The following is a 21559-nucleotide window of genomic DNA, read 5'->3' on the forward strand; positions in this document are numbered from 1 at the left end:
TTTGTCCTGCAGAAGTAACCAAGTATCTGGGCTGCTCACAATTGGAGTTTAAGTATCGGTTGATACAAAAATGCAATTGAAAGATTTCTTTCTTCCTACTTAATTCTCAAACAGATCTTTACCAACTTGAATCAAAGTCCATTCCCTTAGTATATGATTCCAAAACCCACAGGAAAGATGGGCATTGGGTTAATCTGGTTCTAATTTTAAGGAGGGGGTATTACATGGAATGTCGGGAAGGGTAGAGTAGGGTGTGAGAGAGAGTGAAAGATCATTTATGATATTGGGAAGGACACAAGGAAGGTTCTGGGTGGCTGCAAGCATAAGTGTGACAGAAGGGAAAAACATTCATTTCATTTGGGGATCATTTGTAACTCACAGAACAGAGAGAAGAGGAAAAAAATAGTATAGAAAAGGGGAAAGAAATCTAGAAAGGAAAATTGAGTAGGCAAAGAAGAGAGAGGATGTGGTGAGAAGGGATGAGAGAAGTGAGAGGCTTCTACAGGCAACCCAACTACTTGTGCTACCTCCTAAATGATGGAAACGCCTGCTTTTGACATTAAAGTCTCTATGACATTTCAGAGAGAAGTTATGGCCTACGAGTAGGTTCCAATCATGAGAAAATATATTTAATTTTATGATAGTATTTTCTGTGGCTGGCTATTCTGGAATTAATTCTGCCATGTTAAAAGAGTAGAAGCCATATGTGATTCTTGTAAAAAATGTATTTAGACCAGTGAGTGTGAATTAGGTATGGATATTGTATTATCTCTTGTGGTTTGCACCATCCTTGTAAGTATAGAAGATATGTGAAACTTGGGAAGGGAAGGATATGGTCTGCACTCATCTCAGTTGTATATATTTGAATGTTTTACTGAAATATATCTTGTTATTTTCATCCCAGAAGGTTTTGAAGGGACCATCCTCTCAACGAATCTTTGGCAGAAGGTTCTAAGGGGACAGCCTTGCACAGTTCAGTCATACATAACTATGTTATTTGCCACATTGAGGGTTCTAATGGAACAGCCCTAGAGTTGTGAGGGCTTTATGAAATATCTCTGTGGAGGATCTTGAGGGGAGAATCTTTCCACTGAAAATATTATGTGAAATCTTGTTTGCATGGAGAGTTCTGAAAAAGAGGTTCTACCACTGAAAAGTGAAAACAACTGAATCAGTCATGCTCTATCATAGAGAGTTCTGAGGGGATAGCCTGCATATAAGATTTACTAAGCTGTCTCAAATACGTACGGAGAATGAGATGAGCTAAGTCAGTCCCATATCCCTTGCCCTGTCCTCCATGTTGACCTTGTGAAAGTCGTGATGAACTTGATCCAGAGATATCTTTTGTGTAACCAATGATAAAAAGAATGAATGTTATGCCTTGTATCGTGATATGTTGGCACTTGGAACATCTCAGGGCTCAGGTGGTGAGAATCCATTTGAACTTGATGGCCCCATAGGTGAGGAGGTGAACAATTCCCAGCTTGACCCTTTTGTTGTAGCTGATAGTAGTGCCTTGGAGCTTCAGTTTGCTGAACAGCCATGAGTGAAGCAATGTGTCAGCTATTCTTTATTTCCTGCCAGTAACTTGGACTGCAGAGAGTACTGCGTTGAAATGTAACATGTAGCATGAGTTTTACCTTCACTGGAAATGTTCATTGTGAAAGCTTCCTTGGGTGAGTGTTCCCCATGTGTTGTTGTCTATTTGTAAATGTTGTTTCAAGGGTATCGTATCTCCTTGTTATGAAATTATTTAATGCTGTGAGAAGAAGAAAGTACAGCTGAAAATGCTTAGAGAATTCTTTCTGAAAGAGTAATTTTAAAAATTGAATTGATGATATTGTTCCCTTAAAATACTGAAGAATATGCTATGAATGTAATGAGTAGAAATGAGAAATGAAGTTTACACTTGGTGTTTGAATATATTTGGGAAGAATGAATAATTGTATCAGTTTTTCACTTTCTTATATATTTGCACCATGTTTTACCCATTTTATGGTCCTGCACCATTCACACCTTGTATGACAAATCCTGAGAGTTTGGCTAGCCTCTATGTAGGTGTTGTTGGAGTAGCTGCCTTTTGGGTGTTTGTGATTGTGCTGCAAAACTGTAGGCTTGGTTGCAAGATGTTTTGTACTAGGACTACAGTGATAGGGTTATGTCACTTGGCATGTCATTGACCCATGAGAAGTTTATATGAATACTGCAAACCAATCTCTGCATTACATTTTTAAAGCACACACACGCATGCACATATATATAGTGTTCTCTATTATACTTTGGAAGAAATTTATGAAATAATGTTGTGATTCTAATATGATTAATGGACCTCTAATGTAATGAGTAAATGTTTGTTGGCCTAGTGCCAGGTCCTCTTAGTAGTCTTATTAGTTCTTGAAATCTAGAGGCTTGAAGTTAACCCTTTCTGCACCAAGTCCTAGGACGTACAGCGGTTCTAGCTTAAGGTTTAACCCATCTTTATGGTCCTTGCCAATACTGCAACAACCTAGAGTGGACCATGGAAGAATGTTCATGTTCTAAAGTTTAAACCATAGAAGCAAATAACTCCAAAAGATCCTGATTATACCTGATTTTTTGCAAATTGATCCTGTGGCCAACTTTTTCCTTCAAAAACTCCAATGATTTGCAAAGATTTTTGCACGTTTAAATTGTGTCTAAAACCTTAACCAATCTCCCACCAACCCATGAAACCCTTGATACCCACAAAATGGCAAAATATTTTATCAATAACACAGTCATGCGACATTTTAAAGGCACGAATACAAACGGGAGCTCACCAATACATGCATAGAGGCACAACAAATTGTAAACTTGCAGGAAGTTGGGAGGCAACACATTTAAGCCAACAAAATAGAAAATATTTTGTTGTAACACTGCTTCAAATACATTCTATAACTTCACGACATATAAATAGTATTTACAAAAAATTCAACCAATGCATACAAACAGATGAATAATCTGTTAAATAGAATTTTCAATGTGCACATCACAAGTATCTTTAATTAAATTAACAAGATAGAAAAGATTTAATCTATTTTATTTTGTTGGGTCTTCCATCCAAAGAAAGAGTATTTTACTGTTATATTTTAGCTCGCTGTTCATACTTTATATTTTGTGTCTACTTTATCATAGTTTAATTTTATCTATATTTAGATGCTAGGACTTTTGTCACTACCATCAAAAACCCTGTCACACATGGTTAAATTCTGTGTCTTTTTCTTATCTACATCCAAAGTCCTCATCATTCTTGATTTTCTACACAACCAAATTGTTATTGTGAAGATTGGTTGGTTATTTGGTCCAAACAACGTTTGAGGGTCTATCTTTTTCTACAATGGTAACCTCGTAAATCAGTTCTCTGTAAATAAATAATCTGTATTCCTGGCTAAATGGCTTGAATTTAATGCTAATTTAGGCTCCCTGTCATATCATTGCTTTGCTCGATGAATATGACAATGCTATAGTTTCATTTTTTTACCTAGTCTCATTACTAGAAGTGAAGAGGTAATGTCATGTGTAGGTCATCTATGTCTTCACAATATTTTATCCTTCTCTCAAGTTGTAATACGAATTTCTTTAACTGCATAAAAACATCAGCCTGATATTTAGAATATTTCAGTTCAGTGTCTAGTGCTTGGTTCTTTGTTTTCGTTAATGGCAATCCAGGTCGGTTCTTCAATCACTCCAGAGGTATTTGACAAGGTGATCCTCACTCCTCCTACATGTTTATCTTGATGGTTGAGGATCCAAATTGATACTTGAAATTGACATGTGGAAATGGAGAGATTTCAAGAACTTTGTTTGCAATTTGTGCATAATACACTGTTGTTTGGATAGGGCCCTAGTTACAAAAGTTATATCTCTGTAAAAAATTCTTTATAGACAAGGTGCAGCCTTTGGTCAATTCATTAACAAGGAGAAATCCAAATAATTCTTCTTTAATGTGGGCACTCATCTTCAACTTTGTATTATTGATGAATTGGGTTTTAAGGTGATCTGTCCCCAATAAATATTTGGGCATTCCATTAATTACAGATTTGTGCAAAGCTAAGCTTTGGGAAGAAACAATGTTAAAGATTCAAGATAGGTTGACCTCTTCTGTGACATCCCACTTGTGCCCTAGCTATTAATATGCAATGTTTGCGCCATGACATATGTTTGCCCTAGTGCATTTATGCTATACTTGCAAGATGTTTAACGTGCCCTAGTTTTCATGTTTAAATGGAATAAATGTGCCCTAGTTTTTCATGCTTTGATTGAATGAATATGTTAAGATGTTCATGCATATTTAAATGGTGTCAACTATGCTTATAATGATGATTTGATGAATCTTAATTGGCAAATTGATGAATTGACAGTTAACGTTATGACATGATGTTTTACCTTTGTCAATGAATTATGAAATGTCAGAATAGGACAAAGATGTTGATCTAACTGATTTAATTGGCCAAGTGTGTGCAGAAGATCGTCGTCCTCTGCGAAGGGACGAAAAGTATCATCAGGTCGGGAGGATCCAAATTGATGCTTGAAATTTCCTTAAAATTGACTTATGATTGACATTGTCGAACCTTGTTGGTCGTCGCGTCAAGTATCCCTAGATGGTCCGCGCAGAGTTTTTAGGGTTCATAGCCCTAGGTTATGTTTGCGTTTCGAGATAGCTCCTCATTGTTATTTTAAGGAAATTTTGATTGATTATTTAATTAATAAATTATTTTAAATCTCGCAAAGGCTCATGTTTTATCATGTAAATATATTTATGTATGTACATATATCAATGTATACATCTTAGGCATAGCATGAATATGAGAGTACGTATACCGACAGTATACATGCCCCCATAGGCATGCGGGCTTAAGGCGTATATATTCATATAGATAAATATATGAATATATTTCCACAATTTTAAGCTAAGGTAAGTTCAATTAAAAAACAAATTAGGCCAACTATTATTTTGGTGATATTATAAATTGGGTGTAAAAGGGGGAAGCATGTTATTTAATCACCCCTAAGCCGCTAAGTGAGTTTGGCTTGGAATATTTTAAAGAAATTATGAAACCTTTTAAAACGCGATACATTATAACCTCATTATTTGGTGATGATATTTATCGGGCAATAAAGGAGGTTTGCCTTAAGAAAATGATATGCATATAAAACAATATTATCACATAACTTTGTTATACAATCTTTATTGGGCATTTTGAAAAGAATGGATATCAAAAAACAAAACGTTTTAGAAGCTTCCCGGGGATGAAAGACTTTTAGTGTGAGTCAAGAGTCTTCTTCAGAAAGCTCAAACATGGAAATGGCGTGACTCTTTCTCCAGGCGGATTTGGAATTCCGCCTGGTATTAGGGCGTATGGAGGAAAAACATGTTTCCAAATACATAAGAAAACTTGGGAAAAGAGGATGGATTCTTATCTTTTTCATCCACGAAAATAAGGGTTTTAAGCTCTGCGAATTTCATTTTTGGTTTGGCGTCTTAGAGCTGAAGGTTTGTTGTAGGGAACAGCGTTGGGAAGCACCATTCAAGCATTCTTCATCTATAATAAATAACCAGGTCATGTAATCTGGCTTATACCCTGCGAATTTATTATTTCCTTTTCCTCTTCTTATTTAAGTTCAAAAAAAAATAGATAGAGGGAAAGCACAAAATGCAGAATGTTTTTTATTATTTCTTGAATTTCTGGATTATTCACAATCTGCGGTTCGAATGTTTGAAAGTGTTTGAGTGCGGATAAAGGTTAACCCTTATGCAGATTTAAAATGAAATACGTACTACTTCTGCAGTATTCTGTATTTAACCAAATTTGCTTACTGTTTTTGGTATTTAGTAAGGTTATGAGTGAATAAACTGGTTATCATACCTGTATGCTTATGTCATACATGTGTATATGTATAAATATATATATATACATACATATATATATGTGTGTGTGTGTGTGTGTATATATATATACATGTATAAGTATAGCTCGGTGAATGCTATTATTATGTTATCTCTAGTGGAAATAATACCCAAGATTGCATTATGAGAATATAACTTCATAAATGAATAATCTCAGATTTGACTAAAACTGAAATAAAAATCTGAATAACAGAACCTCTGTTTCTTTCATAAAAATTTGTGGGCAGCCAATAGTTATTTGAATCCCTTAATAGAACTTCTGGTTCAGCATTTATATCTGTGCCTGGATGTTAAATATACTCTCACTGTTATAACCTTAGACTGTAGCAGCAGTCTTCCTGAAATTTGAGTATATTTATTCAGAAACCCTTGAATAAGAGCAGTTTGTTATGGTTGCTTTAAGTAAATTAAGCCTAAATCCGAAGCATCTGGTAATACTTAACATATATGTGAAGGTATGGATACTCGTGTATACTTGTATATTTACATTGACATATAACGGTAAGTGTGTATCAGTATGGTTTATAACTGGTAACAGTTAACGTGTATGTGAAGGTATTTGTACATGTGTATACTTGTAGATGTACATTAGCATATGCGGTAAGCATATATCAGAATGGTTTATAGCTAGTAATCAGCAGAGTAATCTAGTTAAAGATTTTTAACCATACCTTTCGGTTTAGAGAGGAAGCTCTTCCTAAGACTTGAAATAAGAAGATTTCTTACTTCCTTACGAGCATTTTCAGATTTGTCGAAGTCCGAAACACATCAAGACAGCAGTATCAAACAACCTATCTAATTGAGATTATCATCTCTGGACTTTGAAACAAACTAATACCCTAGCCTAGGAAGGTAGTGGGTAGAAGGGCACCGTTGTACTTCAATGCAGATAGCATCACCATTGAGAGATTACTCTCAACATGCCTAGGACAGCAGAGTCATGTCAAGCAAAGTTTATATTCCATACTTATGAGTTGGATGTACAACTGGCGGCTCTTATGCCCCCTATTTTCCCATGCCAAGAATTTAGTTGAACCATCACAAATCATTGCAATCTTTAATGAGAAGAAATAAACAGTAACTTTAAAAGTACTAGAGCTGATAACACATGAAAGTTAAACATACATATGGTCATAGTTCCTATATGAGTTTAGTCGAACCCATTTGACCTTAAATCCATGCCAAGAAGGGTGTGATCATTGATAGCGCGTTAATTCGTGTTTGCAGTGTTAAACCTTGGCCAAGGTGGTGATGTGTAATGCATGCAACCGTCTGATCATTAGTACCAAATACACCTCTAGTATGACCAACTAATGCGTGTAGGTCCTAACACCAAGAATCAGATGGCATTGAGTTCCTCTGCTCGTTAACTCCCTGCGAAGGGTCAGGCCCATCCAGTTGGATATGGCACGGGGGGCTAGATAGTCCATGGTTGGGCAGAAAAGTGCCCTGATTATACTTTCCCTCCTCACTGGTAACTTGATAAAGTTATGAAGTTCAGAATGTTAGCATCAGATGAAATGTACTTTCTAAACCTTCTCTCTTTCAATTAATGCAATGTTATTTAATTTCTTATCTTACGTTTATGTCTGGTTTAGATCAATGTAATTACTTTCAGATATTCCTATCAAAAAAAAAAATCTCTTCCTTTATATGCTAAGTTGTAATTGATCATGTTAACAGGTATTTTCGTTTCAGTAAGTTACATTATGTTTAAATGCTTCATTTAAATTTAAGCATGTTACATCTTCGAGTGGCAAGCGATTAACCTTAGCAATTCGTTTGCTTAAGATCAAAAATGGGTATTTCAAGCAATTCCAATTTATCTATTGTTTGACATCCTGGTTCCGAAATTGGTGGTTTTGATGATTAATGCTATCTATAGAACCATCCTTCAGCAAGGGGAGTCAGTGACGATAAGAAGTTCAAGTTGGGATAGAATTTGTAAGCCTCAAAGGTCAAGGGGAAGCAAGAGTTAAAGATTTGGAGCTCCATAGCTTCTTGACCCTAGGTGCTAAAATGGCATCGATATTCTTTGATGAGCCAAATGTTTGATGAAGTGCATCCTTGTGACATAAATGTCTAAAAGGTCAAGCTGTTCATAGTTTTTCTCAACAGATGAGCTGCCTAGGGGTTTTTGGGTTTGGAATTTTATGGCTTCAAATTGAGATGTTGTTGTTTCCAAACTTTTCCTAGGATGGTGATGATGGTATAAACGTAGAGTTTTGGACTAATTCTTGTCTAGGGCTCAATCAGGTGCAAGATTGCTTGGTTTCTCTTTGGGGCTCTAGGGTGTATCATTATTGGGATATAAAAGTTCAGGAGAATAGACATCTCAATTGCAAGAAAAGCTTTGCAAATCTCCCCTCTCGAGAGAATCAAAACAAGATGATATGGTATCTTCTTCAAGGAATTTGCACTCCTCCATGGTCCGATCAGATTTGTTATATTGGTAACCTAATGCTGGTTTACAAGATTAGAGATGGATACAATCTCGTGTAATAAACATTTTACCCCTTTGGATAAATGGCTAGTTATGATGATTTGGTGCAAAAAGGCCCCACCCATGTGTAATACATTTGCTTGGTGACAAGCTATAAATAAGATCTTAAATTTCAACAATTTGGTTAAATGGGAATTTTATGGACTCTTCTATGTAAATCATTGAGAAAATCCATGGTTCATTTACTACTCCATTGCTCTTTTTCAATCGTATCTTTGTGGAATCAAGTGATTGATATTGCTTAAATGGGTATCTTATGGACTCTTATATGTAAAGCATTGAGAAATCTATGGTCCATTTACTACTCCATTGCCCTTTTTTCATGGTAGCTTTGTGGAATCATGTGATTGAATGTACAGGTTAAATTGAGCTACTTTGTGGAAGAATGCCTTGATGTGTACTCTCTAGGGCGTTTGGCTAGAGCAAAATAGGCACATCTTTAGAGATGTTTCTCTCTTGGAAGAAATGTATTGGAGAAGAGTTGAACATTCCACTAAGGCATATTCTTCCCCCATTATTGCTTTTAGTTCAGGTCCTTTTAACCTCTTATGGTCTCAAAGTTCCGAAATGTTGGAATATCCTAGTTCCTTCCCCCATTAATGGGGTAATCTTTAAAAAGGATGTGCAGAATTCTGGATCTTGGTCAAAACCTCCTGAGAGCTTTCTTAAGCTCAATTTTGATAATGCTTCAAGGGGTAGCCCTAGCCTAGCAGGTGTTGTTGAGGTGTTAAGAGATTATGAGTGTCAATTTGTGAAACTCAGTTCTCTAAATTCTTCGCCACAGGACAAATAACGAGGCAAAGTGGGAAGCTAAGGTTGCTGGACTTTCTTTCGCTTATTTGGCTAAGTGTTAGCATCTAATTGTTGACGATGAAGAAAAGCTCTTGCCTGAGTTGGAAAAATGGCTGCTATATTGAGTTAGCTCTGTACCTTTCATCTTCCTTTTCAGTTGTCCAATTGATTTATTGCTATATGGAATAAGTTGGCGGACTTTTTAGTGAATGTAGAGGTAGATCAGGCTTTGTTTTTGGCCCTCAATATTGATAGTTTGGATCAGAATCTATTTAAGGTTATGTTCAATAGATTCTATGAAATAGAACCATTTAAAAACGCATTCCTGTGGTAAAGGAGCATGAGTAGCACTATGAATCCACTGCAATGAAAATTCAATAAGTATTATTTGTTTTGGACTTTAAGTTAACATTTTCGAAAAGAATATATTGAAATTATGCCCTTACTAATTGGCTTGAACATAGTCCCCAACTTTCTATATCAAAAATTTCAAGCATGTAGCAGGTCAGATCAATCTATGATTAAAATTTCAGCTTCACACACAATAAATTCAAGTTTCATGGATCCCTCTTATGAATTCATCGATGCCTAAGTAAAATGTAGAAAAAGTGCATTGAAAAGTTAAATTGCAGACTGAGTCCAAGTATATTCAGAAATATTTGTAATCTTATATAAAATCTACACTATCAGGCCAGCCAGCATAAATCTAACACATGAATCATGTGAATCAATTCTCCTAAGCTTCATAAATAGCCTAGGAGCAATTTGATATATGTCTATCTAAAAATATCTGCAATATGTTTTGATAGTTTAGAGCATTTAAGATATCATACCTGCTCAGAGACACATTGTGTATGGGCCTGAACACTTTCTTTGTTGAATGTGAATCCACAATCAATACACGATAGCTGAAATAAGCCAACAAAAGATGTACATGTTTATTATCAATTCCACCAAAGCCTTCGCATAGAACAAATCAACAAAAGATATCATAATGTACATGTTTATGATTAATTTCATCAAAATATTTGCATTAAACAAATGACACAACATTTGGATCTAAAATCCTCCCATGAATTACCGGAAATCTCATACTTCTCTTGAGACCCACAACTACTAAACTGCAACCAACAAAGTTCATATTTGCATTCTGCATGAGTGCATAATGTGATATTTGCACATGGGAAAAAATGCCCTCTCATGAACAAATGACATCAACATTTGGATCTAAAAACCTCCCATGAATTACTGGAAACGTCATACTTCCCTTGAGAACCCACAACTACTAAACTACAACCGACAAGGTTCATATTTGCATTCTGCATGAGTGTATAATGTGATATTTGCACAGGGGAAAAAATGACCTCTCATTCTTTAAGTCATCAGCCTTGCATTGTCACTTGAAAACTTTATACCCCACAGAGCCAGCCATTATGAAAGAGATACTAGAAATATTTTACTGGCTCGAAAGCTCAAGTTTGCCCAATTTCTCTACAGGTACTCAGAGAAGAATTAGATCATTAAAATTTCATCCCCCAAGGAGTCAGCCATTACAGAAGGGAAACGGAAATATTTTACAAACTCAAAAGCTGAATTGTGCCCAAATTTAACATCCCTTTTTGGGATTTCTGGATTTTTGCCTTAAGACAATAAAATTTACCACATAATGTTCCATTCCCAATTGATTGATTGAATGCTTGCTTCCTTTATAAATTGATGATTCATTCAATGATTCTCTCAATGAAATGATTTGCCCTTTATATCCATTTCTTGAAGGAGTCACCACCCTTCATCCCTGCCTATTGAGAATAATCTTTTATTTCCAGATTATTGATTGCTTCCTTTATGTCCTCTTCTCATACAATGATCTCTCCTTTATACCTTAATCTTTCAATAGTCATAACTCTTTATTTCATGCCTTATGACCATCATTAAATTTTAATAATAATTATATGATTTAATTTTTTTCTTTTTTTATTTTAATTTATTATTATTAAATAGCTTACCGGGTTCGCCCCTTGGCACCCCTGGTACCGGTCCAGGTCCTTGGTTCGGGTCCGGTCCAACCTTGGTTCGACCACGGTTCGCAAAAATCAGAGGTGGTTCGACCTGGCTCTAACCCAAGCAGACCAAGATCGAACCTAGGCGGCTGGGTGGCCCAAAAAGCCATATTTTATGCAAAATTTAATTATTTTTTGGAATCCACCATGTAAAAAGTGAATTATATACCCTAAAAGTAACTTCTAAAACATAATCTTGGCTCATTTCTCCTCATTTGTGTTGCAAACAAAAGTTTTTTGACAGCAGGTTGAAGAAAGGGTGAACAAAGTTTGGCTTCCAAGATCAAATAGGAGTAGTTGAAGACTGATTTTTTAAGTATCAACAAGTGTTGCAGCATCATTTCCATACATTTGCAAGCTCCCATTGGCTACAAGAGGTAGGTTTTTTAACATTTTTTTCCAACTATTTTTGTTTCACAAATTGTCAAACATGAAACATTAATTGTTTTTCATTATTTTGTTTTTGTTTTTGAATATGTTTATGTTATTTCTTGCCATAGGAACTAGAATGGCATCTACCTCTTCCTCCATTGGCAATTAACAAACAATTACAAAACAACGAAATGATCCAAATTCTCCCTTATGGAAGAATGTTGACATTTTAAAACCACTTCCAAGAGGTGGGGGATTCCGTTGAAGATGCCAAGGATGTGGTATTGAACGTAATAGTTCATATTATCGGGTGGTAGGCCATTTGTGTGGAATAAAAGGAAAAGGCATCAAAAAATGCCCTGGAAAAGATGGTAAACCTATAGCAGATGAGACAGTGATGAAATATATTAGGGAGCATGAGGAGGCAAAAGAGAGAGAAGCCTATAGATTGAATCAAACCGCACCAAAGAAAACAAGGGGAATGCAAGCCCCATCTAATCCCGACGTTGTAATAGAAGACCACCCCTTCTTTTCCACAAATGAACCTGAAAGTGAACCACCCTTGACATGCAAAAGAACAAAGGGGCCTTTAGAAACCGCTTTTCAAAATGAGAGTAGAGACATTGCTGACCAAGATGTAGAAAGGTGCATTTGTGCAAATGGGTTGTCTTTCAATGGTGTTCGCTCCCCATATTGGAAGCAAATGATAAAAAAGTGTTAATGAAGCTCCAAGAGGGTATAAGGGCCCAGGTTATGAGAAGGTACATGGAACATTATTGGACAAAGAGGTGAAGAGGGTTGAAGATGCATTGAAACCCATTAAGGATTCATGGGCTGAGACAGGTGTAACAATTGTTTCAGATGGGTGGAAAGATGCTAAAAATTATCTCTTGATTAATGTCGTAGCGGTGTCCCCTAAAGGGGCAATGTTTTTGAAAGTTGTGGATTGTGAGGGCCAAATAAAAGATGGCTAATTTATTGCAGAAATTCTCATCTCCGCCATTGAGTCAATGGGACCCTACAATGTTGTCTAAGTCATAATGGACAATGCAAGAAATTGTAGAGCTACTGGTTTGTTGGTTGAGGAACGCTATGATCACATCTTTTGCACACCTCGTGCGGTCCATTCACTCAATCTTATGCTACAAAGGATTGCAACTAAAATAAAATGGATCAGAGATGTCTATGCAAAGGCTGAGGACATCCAGATGTTCATCACAAACCACCACATGTCTCAAGGGATTTTTAGATCATTTTCGAATTTGGAGCTATTGAAGGTAAGTGAAATAGTAATTTAATTTTACATTTTCTGATTTTTTTAATTTCAATGTTCATAATATCATTGTGCAAGCTATATTGTGTGTTCTTCTTTAAAGTTTGGCTTTATTTTTTAATCATTTTGGCATTAATTTGTGTTACAGGTTGCTGAGACCCATTTTGCATCAAACACAATCGTCTTAAGATGACTTGTGAAAGTTAGAGTGGCACTATGCAATATGGTGATCAACAACAATTGGACTATATGGAAGCAGAGCAGCAGTGAGAGGGCAGAAAAAATTAGGAAGAGAATATTGAATGAGAAATGGTGGGATTTTGTTAAATATCTCCTAAGTATCATTGAGCCCATTATGAGCATGATTCGTTATACCGACATGGATAGGCCTTGCATTGGTGAGATTTATGATGGCATTGACTCAATGCTTGAAAAAATAAAGTTCACTATAAATGCAAAAGTGAATGACCCCGAGGAGAAATTCTTCAAAGAAGTGAAAGCAATTATTGTAGAAAGGTGGAATAAGATGACCACTCATTTGCATCTTCTTGCCTATGCCTTGATACCAAAGTACTATAGCAATTAGTTTCTTGATAAACCAGGAAGGATTCCACCATGGAGAGATCTAGAAGTATCTAATGGGTACAAGGCAGCATTTCTTAGACTATATCTTGATGGTGATTTGCAGGATATTGTTACAAATGAGTTCATAGAATTCGCAAATGGGAATGGTCTAAGTGTTGATGCACTTCGTCATAGATCCAAGAAGGATGCTCATAGCTGGTGGTACTTCCATGGTGCATGCTTCCAACACCTACAACCCCTCGCTATAAAAGTTTTATCACAAGTAAGTTTAATTAATTAAATTTATCACAAGTTTATTTATAGTTTACTTTGTCTTCATAGATTGCTAGTAATTTTTAATCTTAATTTTATTAATGTATAACTTTAATTGTTTACTTTGTCTTCATAGGTTGCTAGTTCATCTGCTTCAGAAAGACATTGGAGCACATACTCTTTCATCCACTCAGTAAAGCGCAATAGGTTGCTATCAAAAAGGGGAGAATTTAGTATATGTGCATTCCAACCTACGTCTTCTTTCACACAAACGTCGTGACTACACACAAGGGGAAACATAATGAGTTTACTTCTTAGTGGGTTTCAAGTTTTGAACAGCACACTAGATACAACTCCATAAATGTTTGTTATTACAACCTAGTAAATCTTCAACCAAAACAATCAACAAGGCTTGGATGAATTATATTGTCAAGAAAGTGATAAACTGCTGAATTGACTTCTAAATTAAAAATTAATGATAAAGGAGGCCTTTTTTGGTTTCAGTTTGATTTAGAAGTGGTATGAAAACCATTGGTCCAAAATTTGATCAACAGCTTTTGGTGCATTTGATGACTCGACAAGGTTTTGGGCCTTCTAAATGTGAAGGGACACACAAGAACCATCAGATTAGACATGATCTAGTGAAAGAGAAAATCTTTTGAGCCTTTAAAAGACTTGATGGGGCTTAGGATTCAAAAGGCACCAAAAAAAAAACTTGACTCATGGAGAGTGAAAATCTTTTAGATGGATGATGTATAAAAAGATTTTAACCAGTCTATAGTATATGAACCTTCACGGTCTTGACAATGCATTTAGACTAGCAATCCAAGTTGGACCAATAACCGAAAGAGCACAGTGTGGATAAAATTAAAAAGTCTACAAAAGGTGTTTAATTACACTGAAAAAATGGAAAAGCATGTGATGATAAGTTAAATTCAATGGTTAAGATGAATTGTGAAAACTTTTCAGAGGTGATTAAAGAGTCCTTCAAAGGCCTCGAAACAGCAGCTTAAACTTTATAACTGATTGATATGAAGGGCAATGCAAAAGAGAATTAAGACACTGCAGAAGGAAACAACATATATCCGGATTTTATATTTTTTATAGTGTTTTGAACTGAATTATGACCATGCAATCCTGAACTTTCAGATAATGATTGTCATGTGTTTCCTTTGTGAAAGGTTTCTGTATGTAGCATCTAGAATGTGAAATATTTATCTTCTCTAACATACAAGAACAAGAGATATAGATATTGAGTTTGAATGTAAGGTAGGGGCCTTTTGAACTTGCTTTTGGAGATCCAAACTTTTGGACAGCACTTTGATCTTTTAGAACAAAGAATGTGAAGATCGCAAATGAGGCCAAAGCCTCTTCTGGTGCTTGGTACAACATTCAAGTTACTAATCAGCTGGACATGATTACTCATCAAGAATTTGTTGATGATACTATCCTTTATCGTTTAGCTTGCTTGGAGGAGGTATGAGTTATCAATTCAAATTTGAAATGCTACATTCCTTGCTCTGAGCAAAAAATCAACAAAGATAAATCCAAGATTTTCTTTTTTAAAACCTGAAGGTGGTTTAGAGAAGCATAGTGAATATCCTCGGTTTCAGTATCGATTCCATCTGAAGCAAAATATATCAAGGCTCCATTGTTCAAAGGATCTATTAGATCATGATTTTGGAAAGACACTATTGGGGCATGTAATAACAAGTTGGAAACATGGAAGGGGAGATGGTTGTGTTTAGCAAGCAGAATATTAATGATCAAGATGGTTCTAGCGGTTATCCTCATTTACTTGATGTCGTGTGTTCAGCTAACCAAAGGCAAGTCAGGAACTTAAAGGAGTCCTTAAATGTTTTCTTTGGGAGGGCCAAATGAAAACAAACTTGTCCCTTTGGTTAACTGAAACACAGTTAAAAGCTGCCTTGAGGTGGGAGGGATTGGCAGTTGTTCTTAAGTATAACGTGACAATGTGCTTGGTGCAAAACTTGTGTGGGGAATGTTTGATAATCCTAATGTACTTTGGTGCAAATGTTTGTAGAAAAATACCTTGAATACAACAATCCCGAAAGAATTCTCACAATTGCTAACCTTCCCATTGGGTCCCACTTATGGAAATTCATGTTGAGTTGCAGGCATATCATCACAGAACACCTATCATGGGTTATCAATAACAGTAAATCCACCTTTTTTGGTTGAAATCTTGGAACGGGCACTACCCTTTGATGCATTTCTGAAGCTTGTTGAGTTTAAGAAGATTATTAAGGTCAAGTGGGGGATAAAGTGATTGACAATCTTGTATAGGTTGATAAAATAAATGGGAATGTATGGGATTGGAGAGATTTCAGCCAAGCTCCGATTCCACAAAGAGCCAAAAAAAAATTGTTAAATGAACTCAAGAAAAGAAGGGTGTTGATTTCTTATACAAAAGATAAAATCATTTGGGGTGATTCCAAAATGGGTGATTATCCTATGAAACTTGGTTATCATATTCAAAATTGCCATATGCTAAATTATAATTGGCCTTGTTCTTCATGTTGAGGTGGTAAAGTCTTGCCCAAGGTTGGTGCTTTTGCTTGGGTTGCACTTCATAAGCGTATTTTAATTGGCAACTAGTGTCCTTTCACAATGGAATACTAGTGTGAACTTCTGAGCAAACTTTGGTTGTCCGAGCCTCTCGCAGATAGCATTATGAATGTCTTTTGTAGATGGCCTCTCTTGCCCAACAAGTCTACATGGTCCAAAATTTAGTAAGTAAGTCCATTTGTGGTCATATGGCACATTTGGAAGAAAAGGAATAGGAGAGTGTTCAATGATGCATGGATTTTGGTTTCAGATGTGTGTGATGAATTGAAATTGGTATCTACAAGTTTCTTGATGCAAAATTAAGAAAACCTAAGCCCGAACCTTTATCAAAATGGGATGACAAAATTATGAAAGCTTGGAGCTTAGTAAAAACCTCACCTATTTCTCCTCAAGGATTTTTTCCTACTAAATCTATTGAGTTGAGGAAAAAGTCTAAACAGGTAGTCTCCCAAGGGGTGGATTAAAATTGAATTTCAATGGTGCCTCACGGGAGAATCTAGGGCTTCTAGTGTTGGGTGTATTCTCAAAGATGATAATGGTAATCGAGTTAAGGCTCTAACAAAAAACATCCCCTCTGACCCCAACAATGATGCAGAATTTAGTGCTCTTTAAGAGGATTTGAAGTTGTGTGTTCAAAATAATCGCACTTCAATAGATATCAAAGGTGATTCTAAGCTTTGTATTAATACTATTATTTATCGAAAGGCACAATCTTTGAAATTCAAAAAATGGGTTGATGAAATTTTACCACTCATTTTTATTCTAGATAAATTTATTGTATCTCATCTATCACAAATCAAATAAAACTACAGATTTTCTAGCAAACAGACATAGTACAGTTATCTCTAATGCTCCAAACAAGTGGTCTAACTTGCTCATAATTCTAGGTGAAGACAAGATGGATTGCAAGCTTCACGATGAGTAATTTGATTGTTTGCATGACAGGCTATCCTAAGAATAGTTCACCTTTTCAAGTATTAGATAGCTACCTTGTTGCTTTTTCTATTTAGATTAGAGCTTGAAACAAGTTTTTTATTAGTATGGACAAAAGAATAGTAATTAAAAGGCGTCAATGCCATTGTATCCTAAAGGCTTTATCTTCGCATTTGGGAAGACATTTTATGATTGTTGTGCCACCAACGAAGGAGGAAATTAAGGCAACGATAGGAAAGCTATGTTTTGATTCTAGCCATTTACAGGATATTTTTATTGTCGAAACTTTCGTCCCATAATTCGTGGATATTCTTGATAGGAAGATGTATGCATAATTAGCATCAAACAAATCTATCAAACACGAATGGCATGCAAAGGTTTCTTTCACAATTTCCCGAGCCTTGCCAAGCATGATCTAGTAAATGTGTTTAATAGATGGGGTCTACGAAGGAGCATGGAGTTGTGTGAATGTTTGGAATTGTTCATCCTCTGCCTCAACAAATGCAAAAAAGAGGAACATCGTGCATTCTTGGCAAACCACCCTAATCTCCCATCGAATGAACATGGTCAAGCTTTCAAATGGCTTGTTGTACCCTCTTCCTAACATAAACTAGCTATCTTTGATTCTATCTTCAAAGATAGGGTGCACTTTCTCTTTTGAATTAATATATGGCAGCTGCCCCCTTGGTAGCATCTTGCCATACATACATTCATACATAATGTTAGGAAATAGTGTTCACATGGTTGTTTAAATTGGTATTATAAGTGTAATAAATATTAAGTTGTGAAAAATCAACTTAATATCATTGTTAGTATGGTTGGTTAGAATATTGTGTGTAGGATAATATACGAGAGATTGTAAGTATATGAGTTGTTGGAACAACTCATATTATTAGGGAGTGGTTCCAAAAATGTAGGAAATCAAACTCCTATATAAATGTGTAATATGTGTTGAATGGACATGAAAAGAATATAGAATATTATTTTGTGTAAAGTTATTTTGTCACTTCTATACCTCTGTCTATATTTTCTTAAACATAATACATACATACATACATCCATACGTACACACACATATATACGCATATATTTATACACATACATATATAAGCAGAACACGGCCAAGTCAATTAGAATTACCATTCAAGAGAACATGGCGATTGCAAACATGCAAAAGAAGTTCAGCACTGACTGAATCGAGAAATGGGTGAAGGACTAATGGCGCAATAGATATGCTCTGAAATTCATTCTAAAGGGGTTTTTCTATGTGGAATTCCCAAGCAAGGAGACAAGGGATAGAATAGTGATTAAGAGCTCTTGGGCTTTGGATGGATCAAATCATGTATTTACATAAGTGGGAACCAACTTCAACCCGAGGGCTTACATACCCAAATGTGAACCGACCTAGATTCAATTATATTATCTTCCCTTGGAATTCTGGAACGACAAATGGTTGCAGGCAATGGGAGATGGTATGGGAGTCACTAGGGAGATTGGCGGAAGTTATAAGTCTGCTAATTCATTCATGTTCACAAGAATTAGGGTTGCGCACATCAAACTGATTCCAATTGAAATCTACATTGATACCCCCTTCGATGAACGGGTAGAACCCACTACCATTGAAGAAGAAAAATTATTTTGCCTGGAGTGCAAAAAACGAAAGCATTAGCAGAATAATGACATGATAAAGAAAAAGCCACTATTGCTAAAAACAAATGGCAACCAAAGAATAAGGATCAAACAAAGACAGTGGCAGTAGACAAGGAGATGGTTAGTATAGAAGCTAGGACACGAGGGATCAAAGACCAAGATGGCGAAGGAGTCGAAGGTGAACAGCTCTGCCTCTAATTGGAAAAGACCAAAGTCAACATTGTTTATCCGGATATGCATCCATTGGAGGATGCTTGCCCAACAGATAATGGATTGAAAGGAAAGCAGTGGTCTGAGGCGGAGACTTCAGATCAAGATGAACTCTAAAAAATTGATCAAAGATGCATCAGTCAATCAGCATCAAGGTTCTAAATCAAAAAACCAAAGTAGGGAAGAAGAAGGGCAAAAAAACAAATAAACCGAAAAGAGAAGAAACAGCTATGGAGAAAGGAATGTCCAACATCAAGGGATCTAGTGGAGGAACCACCTTCCTTGGAGAACATTGAAGATCGCTACTTGGAATGTTAGGGGCTTAACACCCCTAACAAGCAACACATGGCTAAGCCCCCTTTGGATAAAATGTCGGTCGATGTAATCTTATTGCAAGAAACAAAGATGACACTCTTTGAATCCTCAAAATTTCTCAAACACTGCAAGCTATGGGAAGGTACCTTTAGTGAGTTGATTGGGCGTGTTGGGGGTTTGGGTATTTTATGGAATTCGACGAAGGTTAGAATATTGGAAATTGAGGCACACCATAACAAGCAATATGGCAAGGTTAGTCTCTTCTCTTCTAAATTATCTTTTTCTTTGTTTAATATTTATGGACCCACCAAAAACAAAGATAAGAACAGGATTTGGGGAGATTTAACCACTAAGAGTCTATTCAAGAGGGCAAGATATTTTTAGGAGGAGATTTCAATGCAGTTTTAAGATTAGAAGAGAAAACTGAAAGAGCGTATAGAAAGTGTGGCTATGATCGACTTCAAGAATTTTGTTAACAATAACAACTTACTTGATCCACAACCTAAGAACAAGATATTTACCTGGACGAACAAAAGATTAGGATAAACCAATATAGCAAAAGTGTCAGATTGGTTTCTAGTTTCCATGGATTAGTTTGATTATCAGACTGGAGACCAGGATTTTACCAATATCGTTATCAAACCATTTTCCGTTGGTATTGGAGATAACTGATGATTTGAGACAGGGTAAAAGCTATTTTAAGTTTGAAGTGGTGGAGAAGAGAAGAGTTAGTGGATCTCATTGTATGATGGTGGAATGAAGTCCCAAAAGTGGGACGAACTAAGAGCTTTATTTTCTGCAAGAAACTAGCCCATATCAAAAAGAAACTGAAAGAAAGAGTGGCATGCCACCTTCTTCAAAAATATTTTCCAAGAAAAGGAGCGAGTTGAGGGAGAGCTAGAGAAACTTAATGAAAAAATTATTGTTCAAGGTATGTTTCAGGAGGACTATATTAGAGAAAAGGAATTGCTAGTAGACCACTCAAAATTATTAGCTAGAGAAGAGGAGTATTGGAAGGCTAATTCAAGGGAGAGTTGGTTGGAGGCCCAAGATCATAACACCAAATATTTTCACAACTCGATGAAGGTCAGGAGAATGATCAATAAAATCAGTGAGATTAAAGACAAAAATGGATCTATCATCACGAATGATAAGGAAATTATCAATACTCTAATCTTTTTTTAGGAATCTACTAGCCCCGGCAAATGGAACGAATCAAGTCAATTGTAGAAGAATTCTAGAACATATTAGACCCCTAGTTAACGAGGCCAATAATGCCATGCTTTTGGCCCTCTTCACAAAGAAGAATCAAAGCGGCAGCTTTTTTGCCTCCACCTTAACAAGTCTCTCGGGCCCAACAAGTTTCCGACACTTTTCTACTACAAGTGTTGGTGCTTTGTTGCTAAGGAGGTATGGGACGTTGAAAAAGAATTAAGGATCAAGAACAAATTTGTCAAAGATGTCAACAATATGGTTATTTCAATCATTCAAAGAAAAGCGATTGTCAATCTTTTCATATTGCAGGCCAATGGTATTATGCAACACTATATACAAGATCATGTCCAAAGTAATGGCAGACAGATTGAAGAAACTGTAGCACAAAATTATTGCAAAGAATCAGAAAGGGGTTGCTCCGAGTAAAGAGATTGTGGACAGCATCATTTTAGCCAATGAAACCATCCATTTGATCATGGAATCAAAGCAGAGTAGCATGATGATTAAATCAGATATTAGTAAGGGCTACAATTGTGTTAGTTGGCATTTTCTGCTCCAGGTGTTGGAAAAGTCTAGGTTTTGTCAAAAATGGTTGGACCGAATTTTTCAATGCATTTCTACGGTCCGATATTCAGCTGTAATCAATGGGTCTCTTGTGGCTTTTTTGAAGCATATCAGGGGTTGAGGTAGGGCAACCCCTTGTCCCCTTTTCTCTTTGTAATTATGGTTGAAGCCCTTGGAGAATTGATCAACCACAATCAAAGTATCAGTAGATGAAAAGGGGTCAAGGTGGCCAAAGATTTGAATACCATTACTCACATACAATTCGCTGATGATACACTCACATACAATTCGCTGATGATACATCAGTGTTTGGTGAGGCC

At 36.1% G+C, this 21559-nt stretch overlaps 1 protein-coding gene across 2 annotated transcripts in view; it reads right to left on the reverse strand.

Annotated features, from left to right (window-relative positions):
- The window catches only part of LOC131046594 (uncharacterized), a 54657-nt gene that overhangs the window by 9426 nt on the left and 23672 nt on the right, over positions 1 to 21559 (reverse strand). For both annotated transcript variants that reach the window (XM_057980372.2, XM_057980371.2), the window contains exon 3: positions 10055 to 10129. In XM_057980372.2, the coding sequence (XP_057836355.2) occupies positions 10055 to 10129 (75 nt within the window). The remainder of the gene's footprint in view (positions 1 to 10054; positions 10130 to 21559) is intronic.

Source organism: Cryptomeria japonica, chromosome 9 (assembly GCF_030272615.1).
Source record: "Cryptomeria japonica chromosome 9, Sugi_1.0, whole genome shotgun sequence".
In the NCBI taxonomy this organism is placed as follows: domain Eukaryota; kingdom Viridiplantae; phylum Streptophyta; class Pinopsida; order Cupressales; family Cupressaceae; genus Cryptomeria; species Cryptomeria japonica.